This window comes from Manis pentadactyla, chromosome 2, assembly GCF_030020395.1.
Source record: "Manis pentadactyla isolate mManPen7 chromosome 2, mManPen7.hap1, whole genome shotgun sequence".
Lineage (NCBI taxonomy): Eukaryota > Metazoa > Chordata > Mammalia > Pholidota > Manidae > Manis > Manis pentadactyla.
Window position 1 is genome coordinate 172720848 of NC_080020.1, and position 21964 is coordinate 172742811.

The 21964-nt window shown below is 47.7% G+C and overlaps 1 protein-coding gene across 3 annotated transcripts in view; it reads right to left on the minus strand.

Annotated features, from left to right (window-relative positions):
- The window catches only part of HK2 (hexokinase 2), a 55213-nt gene that overhangs the window by 23384 nt on the left and 9865 nt on the right, over positions 1-21964 (minus strand). For all 3 annotated transcript variants that reach the window (XM_036930646.2, XM_036930645.2, XM_036930647.2), the window contains exons 2-3: positions 13505-13667; positions 2868-3016 (exon numbers count right to left, since the gene is read on the minus strand). In XM_036930646.2, coding sequence (XP_036786541.2) covers positions 2868-3016; positions 13505-13667 — 312 coding nt within the window. The remainder of the gene's footprint in view (positions 1-2867; positions 3017-13504; positions 13668-21964) is intronic.

Genomic DNA, 21964 nt, shown 5'->3' on the forward strand with positions numbered 1-21964 from the left:
CACAGGGCAGACCCAGAACAGTCCCAGCACTGTGAGAAGTTCTACTGGACAACACTGCGTCTGAAGACCCCACACCTCTTTCAAGTAGAGCAGCAGGGCCCATCTGTGCCCCTAATCGGAAGGCTCTCTCCTTTTCTGTTTGCTGATGATCTAAGGATAAGATAGTGGGAGAAAGAGCTAACACCTTCCTGCCATAAAAAGGCTCAAAGGGCATCATTTTATGAAGTTAGAAAGGTTTTCTTTTCCTGATGATTCTGAGAACCTGCTCACTCCCTTTCGCACAAGGTATAGTTGAAAAATGTAAAGTGGCTGCTATTCCAATTTGAGATTCACTGCTCTCAGGTGGAAGTTCATGTCCTCAAAGACACACCTGATCCAGGAACCACACTGCTCAGGTTCACAGATCCTCAGAAACCTTTACAAGTCTAGAGCTTGGTCACTCGGGCCTGGTTTTATTGAAATTTTATCTTTTAAATCCATTTGTTCTCCCCCAGTTAAAAAATTGAGACCTAATATCAAAACTAACCAAGTAAATATGGAGGAGAAAATATATAGTGCCAGTAAATCCACTACTAAAATAGCTACTATGGATTTTCTTCTTGTCTTTTTGCAAGTACCTTCTGCTGCTTTAAGGAATATAATATTCTTTCTCTTCCTTAGGGTGAAATAAACACCTATATTGTCTTCTGGTTTTCTTTATGCTTCCCTTTTATATAGCATTTTTTCCTTTTATTTGACACCTTTTACTATCACAGTAGTTTTATAGTTTCTTCCAGGTGGGTGTCATAGATTTTTTTAAATTTGGACCACGACATTTTGTTCACATACACTGGAGCTGTGTGACAGCCGTACTAGAGCTAAAATCCCAGAGTCCCGGGGCTCAGCCTCCCTTGTCCCACTCCAGCATCAAAACCAGGAAAGCAGGTTTACCCTCCAGGCCACCTCCAAGGACATATAAAGAGTCTAAAAATATCTTCCTCACATGTTCTATTCATGGTCCGAAATTCCTTTCTCATGAGGTAGCCTTGTGTGCTGGGCAGAGCAATGCACTAAGGAGGATCCATCTCTTCTAAGATCTGAGGCCCGAGAGGTGACCATATTGGAGGGGCATCTTACTTGGATTTCATTTCCTCCATTCACTCTCACTGAGCACACGCCAGTATAAAACACAGAAGGCATAGCCAGCACTCAGCCAAGTGATCTCTATCTATAGCTCTGCTAGTATCCAGGAATGTCTCCAGAGATTCCTATCCATGGACTCAGAAGAGCTGGGGACGGAGCAGAAAGAATGCCCCAAGGAAGGCTTTAGTAGAGCAGGTGAAATAGGGCACCTGTTTCCCTGGAAGCCCAAGAGCAGAGAACAATGGCTGCCCCCACGGCCAGCACCCAGCAAGCTGGCATGTACTTCTGCTGCAGTGGTAATGAGGGCCTTCCTGTGAGCGGGCTCTCGTGGGGGAGCTCCTGAGAGGCAGAGTCCCCAAGAGGGCCTGGCCCATGGGATCTCATGTCAGCAGGAGCACCGGCTCCTTCGGCGAGTATATCCCGCTCTTGAATCAGAGGCAGGGAGCCGGGACCCAGGACCACTGTGTTGTCTGACTCCAGAAGCCCTGCTCACCTGGGCCACATCACACAGCCTACAAAGTGGCTGGAGCCCCGTGGAAGTGTGCCCCAGGCTCTGGTCCCACTGACCTGGCTTTGTGTGTTGCCTCTGGCCCTTCCCTGTGATCCTACCCCTGTGATGTAAGGCCAAGTCACTCAAGCTTTCAAAGCCCAATTCTCCATCTATAAAGTGAAGGTAACAGAAGCACCCAGCCTCACAGAGCTCAAGTGAGGGTAAAATGAGGAAATCCATACAAAGTGCTTTTGCTCAGCCAGACACACAATAGGTCATCTTGTGTTAGTTCCTCCTCCTGATAGTTGCTCCTCTGCTTCAATACAACATTTCTTACTTTCTGGGGGGTCCAGTGGTGGTCCAGCTGAGCTTAAAGCCCTGGCGAGGGAGGACCAGGACTTTGATTCCCTCTAAGAGTCAGTGCCCTGTGCATAGTAGATGCTCGATACCTGTTTGGAGACCATCATGATAGCAATTCCATCCTTGCTAATTTTTCCTGGGTCTTACTGACAGAATTCTTATTTGCACCTCACACCCCCTCTCCATCCAATCCTTCCATTGTTTAGATGCTGAGTGAAAAACGTGGCTCTCAAAGCCACCAAGATATGGGGGTGAGAGTAAGCATGATGCAGGGCTGGTGTGAAAGCGCATGGTGCCCACTGTAGTGCCAGGGGGAACAGACATCCCAAAGCTGGAGCTGGTGTTTTCTCAAGAGGCTCCCATCCCTGTGTGCAAAACCTCTCCTATTTTAAACAGACAAGAAGAGAGAGAACCAAGAACCAAAAGGCAAAGGGGCAGCTTCCTGTTCATGCAATGCTATGTTTTTCTTTATGTTGACAACTGAGCCAGAGAGGACTGCAGAATGACCACAGTGGCAGGTGGCAGTGTCAAACCATATATTCTCCTGACTCACCACTCAAAGGAAGCACTCAAGCCAGTGTCCAGGAGTGTGGGTCCAACCTCCTTACAGCAGGCTTTCCTCCATAAGCAGCCATGCAAGCAGACCTCAAAAGAGTCAGCACATTCAGACCCCAGGGCTCATCCACATGCTCCCTGTTCTCTGGCCTATGTGCACCTCTCATGAGGGAGGATCCCCACCCAAGCTCCAGGCACAGAGGGGGATCACCAGGCAGAGAGAGGCCAGGAAATCCGAGCCTCAGTCAGCATCTCCTCCCTCCAGACTACAGAGAAGGAGCAGCATCTGCTCCAGAGCGCCCAGAGCCCAAGCAGCTGCCCTGAGAGGAGGGTTAACCACCTGGGTGCCACTGCCTCGCATGATGTCCTCAGGGATGGCGTATATCTGGTTCTCCATCTCAACCTTCTGGAGCCCGTTGTCCGTTACTCTCACCCGAAGCACACGGAAGTTGGTTCCTCCAAGGTCCAAAGCCAGGAACTCTCCATGTTCTACAGAGAGAAGAGGGGCCGCTGTTAGTCAGGGAAGCCCAGATCCAACTACTTCAGAGACCAAGACTCAAAGTCCACAAACACAGGTCGGCTCTGAGAGACAGGGTGGCCAGTAGGTCTTACTTTTATGCGCTAATTCTTTTTCTTAATGCTAAGCACTTCCATGTTACTTTTACAATTCACATCAACAATTAGACAGTTTCCCAAAGGCTTTCAGCCAAGTCCCCACTGAGCTCATGGTGCCCACCGACCCCTGGACCTGGAGTCCCCCTCAGTTTTGTTCCTCGTGCCCCCAGGACACCCAGCACACTGCTGCAAGACTGTGGGCTCCTGGGCCCTCAGCCAAATTGTGATCCCTGCACAAAATCTGCTTTTTAATGTTTGCATACAGTGATGGCCATGTCCTATGGCAGGATGACAGGTCACATGATCGAGTGGAACAGGGTCCAAACGGCTATAAATTAAGAGATCAAGCAAATAGCCAAGCACATGCCCACCCACTACCCCAGCAAAAGACCCAAGACTTATTCAAATGAGAGAGAATGCTGACCCAAGAGTATGTAAGACAAGAGTCAGGCCACTCAGCTAAGCCACAGAGCTGGGGTGGAGTGGGGAGGGAGAGACTCCACTGACATAAGTGGGGCAAGATCTTTAGGTGTCACCTGGAAGGCCCTTCCATCCAGGAAATAAGCAGTGCAGACAGGAAACATCGCGATTCTAGAGAACAATAAGGCTAGCTGCAGGGACATGCTCCATTGTATGGCACAGAATGAAAGTGCTGAGGAGGCGCAGAGGCCTGGGCTGGGGGCTGGCAGGGCAGGCCAGGTTGAGAGAGGAGCGAGGCACACCCTCTGCAGCCTCCTCTACCCACCCACAATGGCTCCACCAGTGTCCCCTGGCCCTGCTGCACACCTTCTCAAAGCATACCGGACGATTTCCTGGAGGATTCACTTATTGGCATGGCGGTCGGCACTCAGCACGTTTCCTGGTGGGAGTCGGCCACTGAAGCAAGGTGGAATGGGTAAAAGGGTCAGGAAATGCTCTCAGGCAACCAACAAGGGTTTATTCTGTTCAGGTCCCCTCAGCATCAACAACTGCTTGGCCCCAAGAAAAGCTCCATCTGCCCAACGAGCTAAGGCCACTCACAGCCCCTGCAGTCCAGAGGGCTAACTTGGGGTGGATGTCATCACTTGAGGTTCCATGGGCATGTGCCTCCACACCACAGTGGTCTGGTGGGAAAGCTATGCAGAGACTGGCTGGGAGCCCATCTTACCTTTGTCAGAATGGTTTAGCCATGGCAAGTTTCTCAGCCTGAGCCTCAGGAGCTTCATCTCTAACATAGGAGCATCATACCTGGCATGGCTGCTGTAAGGGCAAGGACTAGATAATGTGCCGCAAGCACCCAGCGTGGTGCCAAGGACTTAGGACACACTGGAAACGTTCCAAACAGGCTCTCGGCAAGCACTGCCTGGCACCACGCTTAAGCCCCCACACCCAGGGTCAGGGATAGCTCTCAGATGAAAAGGCACAATCAGCATTGCCATGGAAGAAAGAAATCTGTCCCCAAAAAACCACTGGCATCTGCTCCAGCCACTTCGGCATTCCTCATCAGGGGTGCTAACTTCCTGTTCCCTCTCAGGCATCTGGAGGGCACCCCCCAACCCCCAGCTGTAGTTGTTAGGTTCTGGGGCAACCTTGACCCCATCTGGGGTGACTCTGCCCCTCTCATAGCCATAGGCGACTTCTCTGGGCACTCCAGTCTGAGCCTTCCCTGGTAGTGGGACCTCAGCCAGACTGTAGGAAAAGCTCCACAGTGGTTGTCATGGGGGATGAACAGGGAAAGCGCAGATGAACTGCCAGCATCAGCACTCTGCTACCCGGGACACTGCAATCCACTGGATTGGGGCCACCAGGGTCATGATTCTGGGCCATGATGCCTCGGGTCCCAGGAGGGAATGTCATCCTTGCTTTCTTTTCAGGCTCCACCAGAACAGACAGTCCTCCGCATCCCTCCTCCCCAGCACCCCCTCTACAAACACACATGATCACAACTACCACAGCCAAGGACTATATTCCTTCCAGAGTCTAGGATCTCTGAGGCAGATCCAGCACTCTAACTCCTGCAGCTAAATCCTGAGCAACCCCTCCCCTCGTGTTACCTCCACACCACTCACTAGAGGCCCTCATGGAGCAGCAGCAGAGAGTTAGACCTTAGAGATGGGCAAGCAGGCTGTTTTGAATTTCAGCTCAGCTGGTCCCCCTACCTGTGCGGTCTCACCAATCTGTCACCTATAGAACACAGGTCATAATGCTGACTTGTAGGAGTCATGAGACTTACAGGACATATTATGTGTGAATATGCAGGTACACAGTAAGCCGTCAATAAACGGCAATGTCCTCACTGTTATTATTCTTTTTGATTATGTAAACTCCTCTCCTAGTTCTTCTCAGCCCCTCCAATCCCTGCTTCTCCTACTTGTGGCTCAAGTCCTGCCTCCATTGTCAACCTTCGGGGACATTCCAGAAGCCCAAGCAGAGAGTGTGTGATGGGTGTGAAGGAGGACCTCATCCATGGGGCTGGGAAAGTCACACTGGACAGGGAGGAACAAGGTACTAGGGCCAGAAAGCATGCCTTTAGCAGGTTTCTTAAGAAAGTACACAGCCACATGGCAAAGGACCCAGTAAGGCCTGGGGAGATCATGCTGCAGAATGATTATAGTTGGTATTTGAAGGAATGTATTATGAAAACATTTGCTCACTAATGGTTCATATGCTAAATAAAATGTCCCCATGCCAACTGTGGGGTTTATATACAAAGCCATCAGGTCAGGGGTAAGGGACATTTTGAATTTTTGACTGGCCTCTTAAATTCCTTTTTCTGTGAATTACCTCCACATCTTTTGCCTTGTCAAAATATATATTCACTGTTTTCTTAATAACCTGAAAGAGCTCTTTGCACATTAAGGAAAATAGGTTTGTTTGATTGTATACTTCTGATGATTTTTTTCTAATTGGCTGTTTTAAATTCTGTTCATGGTATTTTTGCCATGCAGAAATGTTTAATCTCTGTTGTCAAAATATTTATGGTTTCTCAGTTTTATGTTGTGTCTGTAGAAATTCTGAAGATATTAGCCTGCCACACTTTCTAAATCTCTCCAATTCCTCTTAAATGTGGCTAACATTATTGCTAAAATAAAAGAAGCAAGGTTTGATTGTAGGTTTGCTTAAATGATCAATTCACCTCCTTTTTTCTTATGTGACTATTTTGAAAAATGAAGCCCAGAACCCTGTCTTCATCTCTCTTATCCCCGGGGCAGAGTTTAGACTTTATCAATGGCATATGGATTATCGTGGTAATAAAATGATTGAAAGAAAGGGCAGATGTGAGGGAGATTTACTGACTGAAGGCCCTACATGTAGGTGTTTCTGATGGAAGAGAAATTAACATTTGTTAAGTGATGGTCACTTTGCTTATGAACATTAATTATCTCATTAATCCTCAACAATCCTGTTGGGCACTATAATCCCAGTTTTTCCCATGAGGAAACCAAGACTCAGGGCAAGGAACTGAAACCATGATTTAAATTCAGATCTGCCTCTCTAGCGAAGTTGTCTACTGCAGTGCATGAGAAGGCTGCTCACGGGTAAACCATAAATCCTCAAATATGAAACTCTTCATTAACAATACCAAGAACATAAGACCCAGAGGCCAGCAGCAGCCTCCAAGCTGGCCTGGAAGGCAGAGGAAGTGACACTGGGTTCAGCAGCTGAGTCACTTGGTGAAGGTCATGCATGGTTGGAACTCAAGTCCACCGGACCCCAATGCCCAGGCCTGTCCCACTGCACCACACCCAGACTTCTCACTACTCTGGTTCCTGCAGGCTGAGGATCACCCGGCACAGAATCCAGGATGGGAGCAAATAAGCCATGAAGTGATCAAAAAGAAAGTAAAGATGTCCTAATCTTTATCGGTAACTGTGGTCCATCCCCCTAGGCCTATTGGACAGCTAAGTGCTCTCAGACAGAGTGAGAGTGGCAGACACATGTCCTCTGGCAAGAGGTGACAGAGCCTTCTCCCTGGAGAAACCGAGGACCTAGTACAGCTTGTTGTTGCAGGCTCTTTTGGAAGGAACGAATCCATGCCACCCCACACAATCACAACAAACCTCTGTTGCCACCCCCCTGGCCATGCTCCAACCCTTTCTGGTGAAGGTGCCCGCCTCCACAGGCAGACGCAGTGTTAGGACACCTATGTCATGGCTAGAAGCACACAGCCTTCTGCGGGGAAGAGGTGCAGGCAGTGGGGGTATTAGGTCATGCCTCCTGCCAGCAAATTGCCCAACGGTTAAGATTCAAGTTGTTCCCTCTGACAGAGTTTATTTGCTGGCTCATTTCCCATCCTGGACTACCATTCTGCTCACTTTCAGGGAGGCTCTTCTCAGATACAGACGGTCAGCAAGATAAAAGGGTTTCAGTTTCTCCTGGGAACTCACCTGTTTCAAGGAAAAGTGGAAGAAGACTAAAACGGCATTTTACTAACCACCTGAAGATGATGACAGTCACTGTCCTCTTCACTGATGCATCAGTATTGTATCTGAGCAGGCCATCACGGTGTTAAGAATGCTCTATCAGGTGGCCTGGTACCTAACAATGACCACACTATTTTTGAGGGTAAAAGGCAAGGACCAGTTGAATTTTCCAACTAGATCTATTTTTAATCATTAGGTAGTTATCACTAATTAAAACAGATCACCACCTGTTCCTCTCCTCAGGCACTTCCAGCAGTGTGCCAACCAGTGCCCTAAGAGTGACTTGCAGACAGGTTTGGTTTGATTGCATATTTGTGAGCTGCAATACCCTTTTGTCAAAGGCAACTGTGTTCACAAGTGGCAGCTCCCTGCCTAGTTAAGATGGGAGTGAGTCAGAGCCCAGATCCTTCACCGCAGAGCTTCTTCAGAACTACAAACCCCAGAGCCTCCTTTTAAGCAGGTGGCTTTTACACAGCGATCTCAGAGTTCTGGGATCCTTGGAAGTGGCAAGGTCTGCCCTTAGCAAAAGCTAGGGAGGCCAGTTACAGCACAGCCTCACACCCCACATTCTCACTATCAATTTATTTCTTTTCCCTGGTTTTAACTGTCTTACATATGAAGTTCTATGTAAGATCTCATTTTGTTTAAGATGGGGAACAGGAGCCACTAAGAAAAGAATGTTTTTAAAATCACTACTTTGAGAGTTAAACACCAAACTTATTCTAGGACCTGCCAACAAAATACTTCCTATTCTGCAATTAGTTATTTCAACACTGATCATTAAAAATAGATAGTTATCAAGCTTCTTAGCTCCTGGTGCTGTATGCAAGCCAGACCCTGACCAGCCAGGGAGACAGGGAGCAGTCAGGTGCACTGTGGCGAGTACCACAATAGGAATGTCATAGAAGGAATGATAGTTTCTCCTCAGAAAAGGGAGCCTTCTTGGGAGCCAATGCAAGACAGCCAGGTCCTTAGTGAATGGAATGAGTTACCAGACAGACAATGGGGTACACAGAGGTGTACAAGTTCATGACGTGCTCAGGGAATGGCATGTCCTGAGTGGTTGCAACGTAGGGCATCTATATCATGGCTACAAGCAACAGCAAATGCCAATGCCAAGGACTTTGGGTTTTAAGCAGAAAGTCAGATTTGTGTTTTCAAAAGGCTGCACTGCAGATTATGGGTCTAGCCAGAGAGTCTGGTGAGGAGACTGGTGTGATAGATTTGAGCCAAGCAGTGATGAAGCCTGAGTTCTGGGACCACATAGGGTGGTCAACCACCCGGGTTTGCCCAGGACTGACATGGAGGGTTCCATGATAAAACTGAGAGAGTTCCAGGCAAACAAGGATAGCTGGTCATCCCTGGTCCTTGTTAGATCCAACCACAGGGCCATCTGCCTTTCCTTGTCAACTACTGCCTGAGGCATGCAGTCTGGAACTTTGAAGTGCCCTATAATTCAGTGCCCCCAAAGGGACCTGCCCTTGCCTGGCCTGCAATAGCAGGAACATTTCCAGGGTCCCCAGGCAGCTGCACTCAACATTCCAATCTTCTTCCATAGAGAGGCTCTGGGTTAGGGGAGACTTTGTTTACCCTTTAGTTTTCAAGTGCCTGCTAGCCCACTGCCAAGGACCACTCTCAGGATGTATGGCCTGGCCTCTGATTGAGAAGAGGACTAACAAGATCAATCTCTAGGTCCTGGGTCGGAAATACAGCAAAACCCCCTTTGGCAGACACAATTTCCAGGCACACGTTTCCCATGTAACTGAAACCCCCACATATCTGGCAGCCCCTTTTTAAGCTCCAAGATCCCAACTGCTCCATTACAATGGAGCTGGTCTCCACTAACTGCCCAGGAATAAAGTAATTCCATGTTATTAAAGGTGTCAAATCACACGGTCAGCTAATGCTGAGTCTGATACAGTCAAGGAATAGGGGAACCTGATCTTCAAAGTCACTAGTTTTCAAATCATTTTGATTTTAAACTAACTGCCCAGGAATCAAGTAATTCCATGTTATTAAAGGTGTCAAATCATATGGTCAGCTAATGCTGAGTCTGATATAGTCAAGGAATGGGGGAACCTGATCTTCAAAGTCACTAGTTTTCAAATCATTTTATAAGCAGCAGGATGCCAAATGCCAAAATGCAGAAAGAGAAAAAAATAAAGCTGCTGGAAAGGAGGGGCCTGGGGCACATAAATTACACACTGTAAGTGCTCCCAAAGCTCCCAGAATGCCATCAGAAAGCACCATCCTGGTCCTTTTAAACTCAGGAAATGTTTCTTAAGCTCAAAATATGTGCCAGCCAGAGAAGTGTTACATTAGCTCCACAGGTGTGAAACCATTGTTCAAAGGACTAGAACATGTTTGTTTCAGAACTGTAGATACTGAGATTGTTAAGATTTTCAGGTAGTCAGACCTGGGTATTAGCCATATGATTTGGGGTAAATTATTAGAAATCTGACACTCAGATTTCATCATCTGTTACAAAGGAGCAGTAATAACCTCCTCTCAAGCCAGAACCTCCCCACTACTCACCAGGACACAGAGACACACACACAATTTTCATCAAGATTCAGTGCAATGAACACGTAAGGTGTTTGGCACAATGCCTGGTGCATGTAACTGTTTAACAAACTCTACTACTACTATACAGAGGCTATTTATCAATTCAATCTTTAGTCTATATTGTGGGCACCATATAAGTCCACTGATTAACTTGCATGTGTGTCAGCTATTGATCTGCCTCTACTGCACGACTGTTGATAATAATGCTGAGCAACCAAGATAAGGCCTCTGAAAAGTCTCCCTGCAACCTGTCACTAGGCTAGTCTCTCTTTATCATATCGTGTGTGTATATTATATGACCCAGTATCATCCTGTAATCATTTCATCTCCATAAGCCTTATCTGCCCAAGGACAGTTTTCACTCTTCAAAGGTGCAGCACAAGGCAGCTTGGCACACTGCTGCCCAACAGAGGACCAGCCTCAGAGGGAACTCTCTGAAATCAGTTGCGTGGCTATGTCTGTGTTACTAATAGAAGAATTAATGCATTGTGCTAGCAGTGTAGGGGAGGGAAGCAATAATATGCACCACTAGCGGTGTGCCTAAGGACCCAGGCACCAGCATGCTGCTGGCTGGATTACAATCAAATGCTTCCCCTTGCCCACTGTGTGACTTTGGGCAAACTGCCTAATCTAGTGAAATCTACCTTCTTGTTCTATAAAACAGGCATTGGGTCACTGTAAGAATTAATGAGATATCTGAAATACAGTGTATAGCACAGAACTTGGCATTGAATAAGTCCATATTTTTCAATAATTTTTTAATTTAATTATCATCATCATCATCATACTCTGCTCTCTAAGGAGTTAAGAGACAGTAGGGATACACTCACCTATGGAAATAATTCACAATTCAGGAAAGTGGGGAAGTGTCAAATGATCAATACAGCAAAGCCTTCACCTCACTGTCTTCTAAGACATGGTTATATCTAAACAATCTGCCAAGACAAGAGGGTGATAAAGACACTACAAAAATACTCTATTTCTAAATTGGAATTTGAAGCTAGAATATTAGATTTCCAGTTGGGTGGTGCTTGAGCTTATTTTAATTGTAGAAAGCCAACTCATATTAATGATCTGTTTAAAAAGATCATCATCTGATTTGCTCTAGAAACATTTGTTCAGCAACATGAGTCAATGTAAATATGAACCTCTTGGTCATAGAGTCAGAATTACCTTCACGTAAATCCCACCTCTGCCACTAACTGGCCGCAGATGACCTTGGCAATCACCAACCCTTTTAGCCTCAGTTGCCTTATTTTTAAATTGGAATGTCTCTCTTAAAGAGTTTGCATGGAGAGTGAAACAGCCTATTCATGTAAACAGCCTAGTACAGACTACCATGAGTGTTCATCAAACAGTATCATTTATTCCTGTGTTTTCTCTTAAAACGCAACTGTCCTCTGCAAGCCAGATCCCTGAGGTGTATGGTGGTGGGCTCCTGACAGGACTGTGGCTGAGACTGGATGGGGTACAGACTCGATGCCTGACCCTTGGCATACATGAGTTTGAATCCTGACTCAGCCTTTCATTAACTATGTGGCCTCAGGCAAGTTATCTGAACATCCAAACTTCAAATTCCTCATCTAAAAAAGACGTGGATAAAATTTGTACCTACATTCTAGGATACTGTGAAAAGTAAATGAGTTCCTGCATGTAGGTGCTCAGAAAAGCCTTTACCCCATAATATATATTTAATAAATATTTAAGGTACTTGCTTAGTGCTAGTGCCTGAAAAAAAGGCATGGGTTCCTGGCCTGAGGAGCCAGTAAATGTATCAGGACATTAAATGAAAACCATAGGAGCGGGTGTGGTTGCCAGTCAGAGGGAGTGGCAGGTACTGTAAATGTACGAATCTAGAGGACATACAAGGGACCTAAGAACAGATGGAGGCCCTTCACCTCAAGGAGCTCTTTGAAGGGGTCACACACACACACACACACACACACACACTCAGAGAACAATCCTGTATAAGGTCGCACCCTCAGCGTCCAGGCTGGGTCCCAAGGCCACCACAAACATACTTGTTTTAGGAATGGTAGGAAGGTACAGAGTCTTGTGAGACATCCCAGGGCCACAGAGGCTCGCAGGCAGGTAAGCCTCAAGGACACAGGTGTGATGGAAATATTGAAGGCATGAGGCAACGAGCCAGCCCTGCCCCACACCCAGCCCCAGCCCCGGCCTGGCCCCAGGACTCCTCTGCGGATGGCTCCCCAGCGGCCCGCTGGCTTCTTGGTGCACTCCCCTCCCTCAGGTTTTCAGACTCTGCTTCCTGGCTCCTCCACTGCCCTGGCAGTGGCGGTGGGCTCTTTCCCCACCCTGGGATGTGGGTAGCTATCCCACCCGACCCCTCACAGCCCCCACAGGTCCTTATCCTTAAGATGTTACTAGGAGAAGTCAAGGAGACAAGCTGTGTGAACGCACTGACAAAGCTTAGCGCTGTTGCCTTCTCTGATGATGTCACCCCCAGGCAGCTGGGCTCCACACCGGGGAGTAGCCTTTGACTGCTTACTCTCCCTGCCCACCACATGTGCCCTGGGTCCGGCCCTGTGCTCTAGCAGCTGCCCATCAGCCCCCACCTGCCTCCCTACACTGCTGCTGATGTGCATTCTGCTCACACCCCTCTAACACTCTCAGTTCCTCCCCACTGCCTACTGAAGAAAGACTGTGTTTTAGGCATGCAATACAAGGCCTTCTGATCTAGGTCCAACCTACCTTCCAGCTTCCATCGCCACCATGACCCTTTTCTCCATTTGATTAAATCACTTGCTGGGTGGTGCTTCATGAAATACAGATTCTGTATCCAAATAAGGGGATTAAACCAAGCTGGACAGGTTCTTTTTGCACAACTCTGAGCCTTTAATACCTTAATGTGCACTGTGGCTCTTCAGTCTCCCAAGCTAATTGGCACTTCTACTACTTTCACAGACTTCAAGAAACAATCTAGGACAATGTGGACCACACTGTTTCTCCAGCAAACCTGTGGAGAGTGCCAGTTAAAGGGCCAGAGACTGGCTGCTGCGGCCTCTGGCTATGACTGTCCCAGGCACACCGTGCTTCCTCACTACCACTGCATGCAGCTGCAGGGGGACTGTATGATCCCCAACTGAGCAGTGCAGCCTTTTTCAGCACATGGATGGATAACAAACAGCTGCCAAACATGCACTGGTCAGATTGACAGATTTACTTCTACTTTGTCTACCAAGGTTGCCCACTTTCCCAGTCTTGTTTGCCCCATCTCACAGACTTTCATTAACTTCCCTGTATGTCTGAAATAGCCAGGGTTGGTTTCCAAGGCTTGACACCAAAGAACTTTCAGTGATGCATAGTTCTCTGGGTCCCTGAGCACAGCCACCCAAGTCTCCCACCAGCAATAGCCACCCCCCAGCGGCAGCACCTGTCCCGTCTGGAGTGGACCTCACGAACGTGGGCAGCATTTTCACGGAAGCAGTAGGGTGGGTGGTGGCTCCGAGCCCTTTCTCCATCTCCTTGCGGAACCGCTTAGAGATCTCCAGAAGGGTCTCATCAGAAAGACGCATATGGTAGAGATACTGGTCAACCTGAAAGGGGGGGGAAACAAGAGGAGAGGAGAGGCCTGCAGGTTAGATTATGGTGCACATCCATGTCATGGAATGCCAATCAGCTCTTCAAAATAATAACATGTTATGTACAGAAGGTTATTGTTAAAGACCATTTAACTGGAATCTATTTGACAAGACTTTGTCTTTAAAAAACTAAAAATTAAAATTAGAAAAATAGGTTTAATTTTAGTTCTGGAGAATGGTGAAGACCAGGGAAAAGAGGAGAGTCCTTTTTGGAAAGGTCGAGTTTACATGTCTATGAAAACATCCCTGGAACTGGGCTTCATTACCAACCCTCATCTTGACTCCCCACACACTTCATGCTCTGGCTGCACCAATCCCATTACCCCTCACCCTAGGCCAAGCACCCACCGCTTCTTGCCTGGACTTGTACAACCCCGATTCTGCAGACTTGTACAACCCCTTCCATCTATGCTCCATCCAACAGCCAGACTTACTATTCCCCTGCTTAAAGTCTTTCAGCAGCCTCCCATTAGAACCAAACCCAAAATCCTTCCAAGGCCCCAAACGGTCTGGTGTCTCCTACTTCCCGATCTCACTGACTCTGCAGTCCTTGCACAGCCTACCCTTGGTTCAGTCACCTGCTCACCCAGCTCGTCCCTCCCCACCTTGGGACCCATGCACATGGGCTACAGTTCCTTACTTACCCCGTTCTTCATCCACCAACCTCTTACCAATGCTTCAGGCCTCTTTCTGCCAAGGCCTCTTCTGATCCTCTTAATGAAACAGGCCTCCCGTGACTCTAAGAATTTGGACATTCCCCTTCCCAGTACCATCCACAATTTGGAAATACATATTTATTAGTATCTGAATCACAAGCACAAAAGGCAAGAAGAACCATGCCCACTTATTTGCCCTGTAGCCCCGGCACAGTACCCAACACATAATAGCGTCTCTACAGTAGCAGTAACGAACCTCTCCTGTCCTCAGAGGCAGACGTAGCTCTCCCTGGTTATTTCACTAATCTTGTTTCCAACATAAAGTCACAGGAACTTTTCTCAAGCTTAACACCAGCAGAAGCAGCAACCGGATTCCCTCTCAGGTGGTTTCCCTCTGGGAAGCTCCCATCTGCCTTGGCCACGGATATTCTCAGTTTTCTCCTATCAGGAGAAGGCCTGACAGAAATCCTTCCAGGGAGGTACACGAGTGTCCACGCCATGCCCGTCCTTGGAACGATGGTGGACAGGGGAGACTGCTGGTCATGGGATGGTGGGGGTAGAGATTCGGGAGCCCTGGGCCAAGCTGCAGCTCTGCCCTCAAGGTGTGGGGGTCTCAGTCCTTCCGACCTCATCAGCAAAGTCAGGGATGACAAGGGACCTGCTCTTCCCAGCTCTGAAACCCCAGGATCGCCAAGGGCAAAGCTTGGCAGTGACCGCTGCCACTGTTATTCCTGTGGAAAACCCTGTCAACACCCACCTGTCCCTCACCCATGCCCAACTCTGTCAAAGGAGCACAGATTTTTACAATTAGCTTTCTAAGACAAATGTGCTCATTCATTATTCAGTCTATTATATATGTTCTAGCACTTTCTTCCTGAAAAATTTTTTAACCAAAACTTGCAGCCTAGGATTTCCAGGGGAATGGCAGAAGGTATTTAATTCTCTAAGGAAAGAACAATCCTGGTGCCTTCCTTTGTGAATGACAAAGGACAAAAACAAAACAACATAAGAGACGGTCCCCTTACTCACATCTTCTCTCTTCCAGGATGCATCCTAACTCCCTGTGGGGTGTGGGCCACATCCTTCTCTCTGGGCCTGTTTCTGTCCCTGCAGAATGGATTGGCCCTCCTCACACCATTTCACCTATCCTATATCAGTACTAATCTTTTATCCTTCCTCTAACATCCCAACACAGAGTCTGGAGTAAAGTGCTGAACACAGCAGTAAGAAAGCAAAGGCCAGTGTGGGAATGGGCCACATCTGTCCCCTCCACAACTGTCACCTGGTTAAAACACAACAAAAACGACAGATTTGGGAAGACAAAAGGCCCTTGGCCACTTCTCCACTCCCTCCCCAGACAACAGAGGCTTGCCACACTGGGTTTCCAACTTGCAGAAAAGAGAATTCCCCTGAACTCCATTGTTGCCAGCATTTATCAAAGAGCTTCTGCAGACTAAATCTGTCAGTCTGAATGAGGAAGAATCCAACCATCTATTCTGTTTTCTGATTTCAGGCTCCTGGAATCTCACTTGCCTCAGGCCCACTGTCTGCCCCAGCCTTCCAGGGCTGTGGGGCACCAGTCCCCACCCCAAGCTGGGTCCCTACTCTGGATTTCCTACGATAATGAGGAACCACAGTGCTCCTGAGGAGGCCCAGCTTCCCCCCACTGTGACAGTAGAGGATCCCCAGGGGGGAAAAGGGCACAGCTTTAGCCCAACACCACACACACACCCTTCCTTTTGGTAGCGGGCAAATCGCTAGTGATGTGGGGGTCAGGGCAACTTTAATGCCCCCAGAGGTCTCCTGCTCCAGATGCAGTGACACCTGGGCTGGCTCACGAATGCTGCCTTATGGCTTACACATCTCAGTGTTAATGTACAAAGTCCAGGGCCACTAGAATGGAGGCCAATGCCAGGCCATGTCCAGGATCAGCCTAAGATGTCCTGATGTGCAACAGTAGTAAAAGCAAATCCTTCCTTAGCACTAACTCCATTTTCAAGGTTTCCCACCCATTACCTCATTAATCCTACAACAGCCCAGTGAGGGAGGCAGTGTTATCACCTTCATTCTACCAAGAGGGGAAGGCAACATTCCCAGTCACACACGCAAAGGGCAGAGGTGGGACAGGACTGGGCAGCCTGGCTCACCTGTGCTCTTGTCCGCTCTGCTAGATGAATGCCCCTCTTCTGCTGGACAACAGCAGGGCCTACACAGTTCAAACAGCACGGAAGTACACTCAGGCGGGCCACGTCCATTAGAAGGCCATCTTCTAGGCCAGGCATGCCCTGACGCAGACACGAAGGGCAAACAGCAGAGGGCTGGGTGCCCTGCCAGGGTGGAGCCCAGCAGGTGCAGCAGACACATCTCTGCGCAGTCATGAGTTTAACCATGACAAGGTTGGAGCACCCACATTACTACTTTCCCTAAGAGCAAAGGAGTGCCAGAAGCCTCAATACCCCACTCCCACCCCCTTAGACAGCTCTGGGTGTTGCAACAGAAGCAGAGAGTTCCTGCATGGGAGAGCAGAGCCAGACTGCAGTGTTAAGAGGTTGACCATCACTTCTTGGAGTGGGAGGCCACATACCCAAACAGCAAAGGCAGAGTGGCCACAATTCCTCAGTGGCCATTCTTAGTTTGACTTTGATGCTTAAGCAGTGACATGGCGTGTTGGGAATCCAGTTGGCACTCCCCATCCTTAACCCTCAAATACTCTAACAAGTTAACACTTGGCCTTTACCCCAGCGATGGTGCCCTTTACCCAATAGATTATAATCATTTTTAGTTCAATGACAGATGAAGATGATCGCTACAGTAGCTAAACATTTACCAAGCATTTTTTACCTGCCAGACACCATCCTTTGGCTTTACTCACTTGACCTCAATTGTCCCTTTGTAAAATCCTATATCCCTGCTTTACAGGTCACTTGGTGGTGAGGGCAGGGCTATGATGCAAACTGAGGTGTGTCTGGCTGTAAAGCCAAGCCCTTGGGGCTGGCCCCCGCCCTGTCCTGTGGGCCCACGGCAGGCACTCTGCCCTGTGGTTTCCGGGATGACCCCAGGGCCATGAGTTCCTCTCTGTCACATGAGAGGAAGAGAAATGGTATAGGATAGCTGTGTGAAATGCAGCTAGAGCACCTCAAGGCAGACTTCCCCCTTCACAGCAGGATGATATATGTATCCACCTGAGCTTATTTGGGCCACTCAGGAAGGGGTGATTAATCACTAATGTCACAGCTTCCTAAACACACAGCTGGGACACACCCAGCCTTGGCGAGCACTGCTCTGCTGGGTAAAGGGTGGCCAAGGGAAGCAGAAGTCGGAAACAAGCAGCAGCCTCCACACAAAGACAGTTTTCCTGGATTGAGAGGGAAGTGAATGCACTGGTAGGAATCTTGCCAACGTTCACCAACAGTGTAGCCAGAGCAGAGAGCACCAGGCCCAAAGTCGGGGGACAAAGTCATTTAGGAGACACCCAATGTGCCTGGGACAGGAGGACTGTGGCAAAAACAAACTCTCAGAAAAGCCTGTGGGACAGCAAGGTGAAAACCTCACAGAACTCAGGCAGCTCTCAAGTTTGTCCAGTTAGGCCCTCCCAACCTGACAGTCATGGGGCCTAAGTTCGAATGCGTCCAAGCATGACAGGCTCCCTAGTTCTCCAAGTGGGTTACCTCCCATTGTAAATCAGCTCTAATGGTTAGAAAGCTTATCCTCAATCTGAGATAAATCTTTCTGATAACTTCTTCCTGGTCTCCATTCTGCCACTTGGGATATGAGTTCCCAAACGTGGCTGTACATCAGGATGACACTGACATGAGGAACTTTGTGAAAATATTAAGAATTCCAAAGATCCACTCTAGACTAACCAAACTGACACCTTTAGGGCTGGTGCTCAAGCAACCGCCCCTCTCCCTAGGCTGGTATCCACCATGCCAATAATGTGATGGGCTGGGCTCCAGCAATACTACTCAAGGTCATTTTTACCATTTTTCTGCCAAGGGTCTTTGAAAATCAGTAGTTAAGGTGTTAAGCTATGTGTGGAAGAATCCAGTGTTGATTCTGGTGCTGAAAGTTGGAAAGACAAGCCCTATACTTGTTGGAAACAGACTTAAGTTGTTGGAAACATCAAAGCAGAATCAGTCAGGCTGACCCACATGTTGTAGCTAGTGGTGGTGGACTGCAGGCTGTGGCCAGGAAACTCAGTGCTCAAATCCTGGCTCTAGCATTTGGGCAGGTGTGTGACATTGGATGACTCACTCAGCACCTGAGCCCCAGTTACCTCCCTATAAAAGGGGATGAACAGCTCCAAACAGAATCACTGGCATAAATGAGGTGACGAACATAAAGCCCTATACCACCCCTTTTCCTTCCACCCCTTCTCCTCTTTCTCCTAGACTCACCTCTGCCAAGTGGCACCATCAGAGGATCAAGGACATTTATTAACCCCACTTAAACTCATACTCAACATTAACAAAACAGATGCTAAAACCCCAAGTCCTTTCTTCATTTTTTATGGTGGGTGTGTGGCCTACCAGAGTAGGCTGCTTCTCTTAAATCTCTATCATGGAAACAGAGGGAAAGGAGGGGGCATTCCAGGCTGGGGCAACAGGCAGACCGGAAGCAAAGCCTGGCTGAGGTATGGGAAGGCCACCTGCCTGCTTGGAGGCAAGGGTGTGTATTAAACAGAAAAGAGATAGCAGTTTTAGATGACATCTATTTAGTTGTCTTGAGATTACAACTTCCTCATTGGGCAATTTTGGTTATTTTCTTGCTACCCATAACACAACATGCCCACTTCCTCTCCAGAATTGTGGCTAGAGGCCAGAGGAGCCCTAAAGCGACATTAACCCCATACTTTTTATGAAATAAGATAACACCCAAAATGGGAAGCGCATCTCCTTCAGTGCCACATTTTGCTCCAGACCAGAACTAAAATGGCGGGCGGAGGGGGGAGGAAATTGGGTCATAACAGTGATGCAAGGAAAGGAGGGAGCAGAAGGTCCTCCTCGTAGAGGACCCACACAGCCCAGCCAGGTCTGGAGAAGCCCCAAAGGAAAGGCCTGGAGGGGAGAGCCAGAGAAGGACCTCTGAGAAGCTGAAGCCAAAGAGCAACCTTGTCCAAAGTCACACAGCTGAGACTAGAATGTGGGTCATCCAGATGCCTTATTCTACTGTCAAAAACAAGTGACAATCCTGCTGCTGGTCCACAAGAGCCCATGTCATCTTGCAGGTCAATTCTAACTGGATGGCTGGTGACCACCACCTAGATCCTGATGCCAGCCTATCTGTGAGAAAAATAGTCCTATCAAACTAGGTATAACCAGAAGACTGTAATAACCAACTTTGATAGTTTGTTATATCAAGTACTACAAACCCTAAGTTCCAAAGGGAAATATAGAAGAAACTTTAAATTTCAACATCTAAATCCGTAAGATTCGTTATCATACAATGCCTGAATCCCTGACCATACTGGGACCCTAGCTTCTCCCATTTTATTGAAAACCAGTTATACACAAAGCACTACAGTGTACAGTGTACAGGAACATAATTTTAAAGGAAATCAATTCTAGAGATAGTAGTGGTCGTGGTTGTACAACAATGTGAATGTATTTAATGCCATTGAATTGTATTAAATATATTTACTCTATATATAGATATGCAATTAAAAATGTTGAAAGAAATCAAGATTGTGCTCTAGGATGTTCGTTACAAGATAGCACAGATCTCAACTCATATTACAGACCCAGTAAATGTCTCTGAAACAAATGGAAGGGTGGGTTTTAGTAAAGATAACAGTGCAAGGCAGCCCACGGGAAGTGTCACAGGTGTGAGCAAATGGCCTGTGCAACTGGCATTCAGGGAAGACTGCATCTGGGCTAAGAACACACAAATCCAACATACACGTCAGCGGATGTATATTGACCTGAAGATGGTAGGGAGAGCATATGAAAAGACACAAAAGCCCAAGATCCTGGGAGGAAGTTACGAATTCTAGGACCAGAAAGCTACTCACTCACCTCACCACCTCATGCTAGCTAGCTCCCTACTACATTGCCTTCATATTATTGTGATTTAATCCTATCGCTCGTAATCAAGGGGGCATAAGAAGGAAGGGTCATAAAGATCGCCCCACATGTAAAGTTGTTGTGTTGTCCACTGATCAGTTAATTCTCTATGGTTTAGTGTCAGGACAAAGTCTGGCTCCCCAAGGTTACTGTGCTTCCTGCTACAGGTCAACGACACTGAAACGACTGACTCAAGGAGAGCTGTCCTTTTTGCTTGAACTGTCAGGAAGCTCAGAGACCTGTACTCACCTCCAGCAAACTATCCTTAGTCTAAGTTTTTTGGTAATCATCCCTGCCTGTTTGATGACTTTTGCTCTAACAATCCCTTTACTGAAAGCTGAACCACATCACCTAATCCTTTTAGTAAGCAGACAGAAAAAAATAATACATGATGGAGCAAATGTTTGTCAATCATTCCTACAGCAAACACCCTTTTGGTAGAAGGGTGAATTCAAATGACCAAGTAAGAGTCCACAGCATAGAAGCATCAGGGCCAAGGACACAGGGAAGCCCTGAGGCACCACTGGCCTTCCCATCTCCAGTCTTTGGGCATTTCTGATCTAATACCCAGAACCTTCTCTCCAGCTGAACACTAGCTAATACCTACTGTTTAGTTTCTTCTAGACCCAAGCAGACCAACTGACTAAATTTCAGCTTTCCTAGCACTTGTGTTGTTGTCCTAAAGATACAATCAGGTCACACATATATTAGGGCAGGACTCAAGGCTCCAACCTAGCATCCTCAGAAGAAATTTAGGAAGGACTGAACCCTCTTGAAGAGCACCCACTAGTCCCATCTGGTTTAATTCAACCAGTCAGAACAGGGCTGGGGGCGCAAGGACAAAGACGCTAGACAGCAGTAAGAATGCACCACCACCTGCAACATACACAGAGTCTCAGAATGTGCAGTTGGGTGAAAGGGACACACCATATGAGTCCATTTATACTACATGCAGAAACAGATCTATGCTGACAGAGTCAGGATAGTAAGTCCACTGAGTGGAGTTAGCGCTGGTGCTGGTAATGACTTGTTACTGGATCTAGGTGCTGGTCGCTGGGTGTGTTCAGTTTCCTGTGTATGGTATACTTCAATTTAAACATATAGGAAGAAAAATGGGCAAGGTACTGACTAGGCCCTAGTCTTCCCACTACCCATGGGCAGAGGGCCAAAGAGGTCAAACCAGAGGGCGAGCCACAATCTAAATACAGCCACACACAGCCTTTTGGTGACTTACATGCTGGCAACTAAGTTTCAAAAGAATTTCATATTTTTGCATTATTTCTTTGCCAGGGTTTTACCACAAGCCTTTGACAAGGAAACCAAGGCTTGAAGCTTCCCCAAAACTACAGGCCAAGTCCCTGGCAAGACCCATGACATCCGGTGGCCCACTGAGTGGTCTGACCTGGGGCACAGGTGTGTCTGTCCCAGGAAAACCAGGTAACAGCTGTCAGTGACCTCATTAATAATTACACCTTCACAGACTCCTCCTGGGAGGACCTAGCCTGTGCAAAGAGCAGCAAGTTTACCCTGTGAA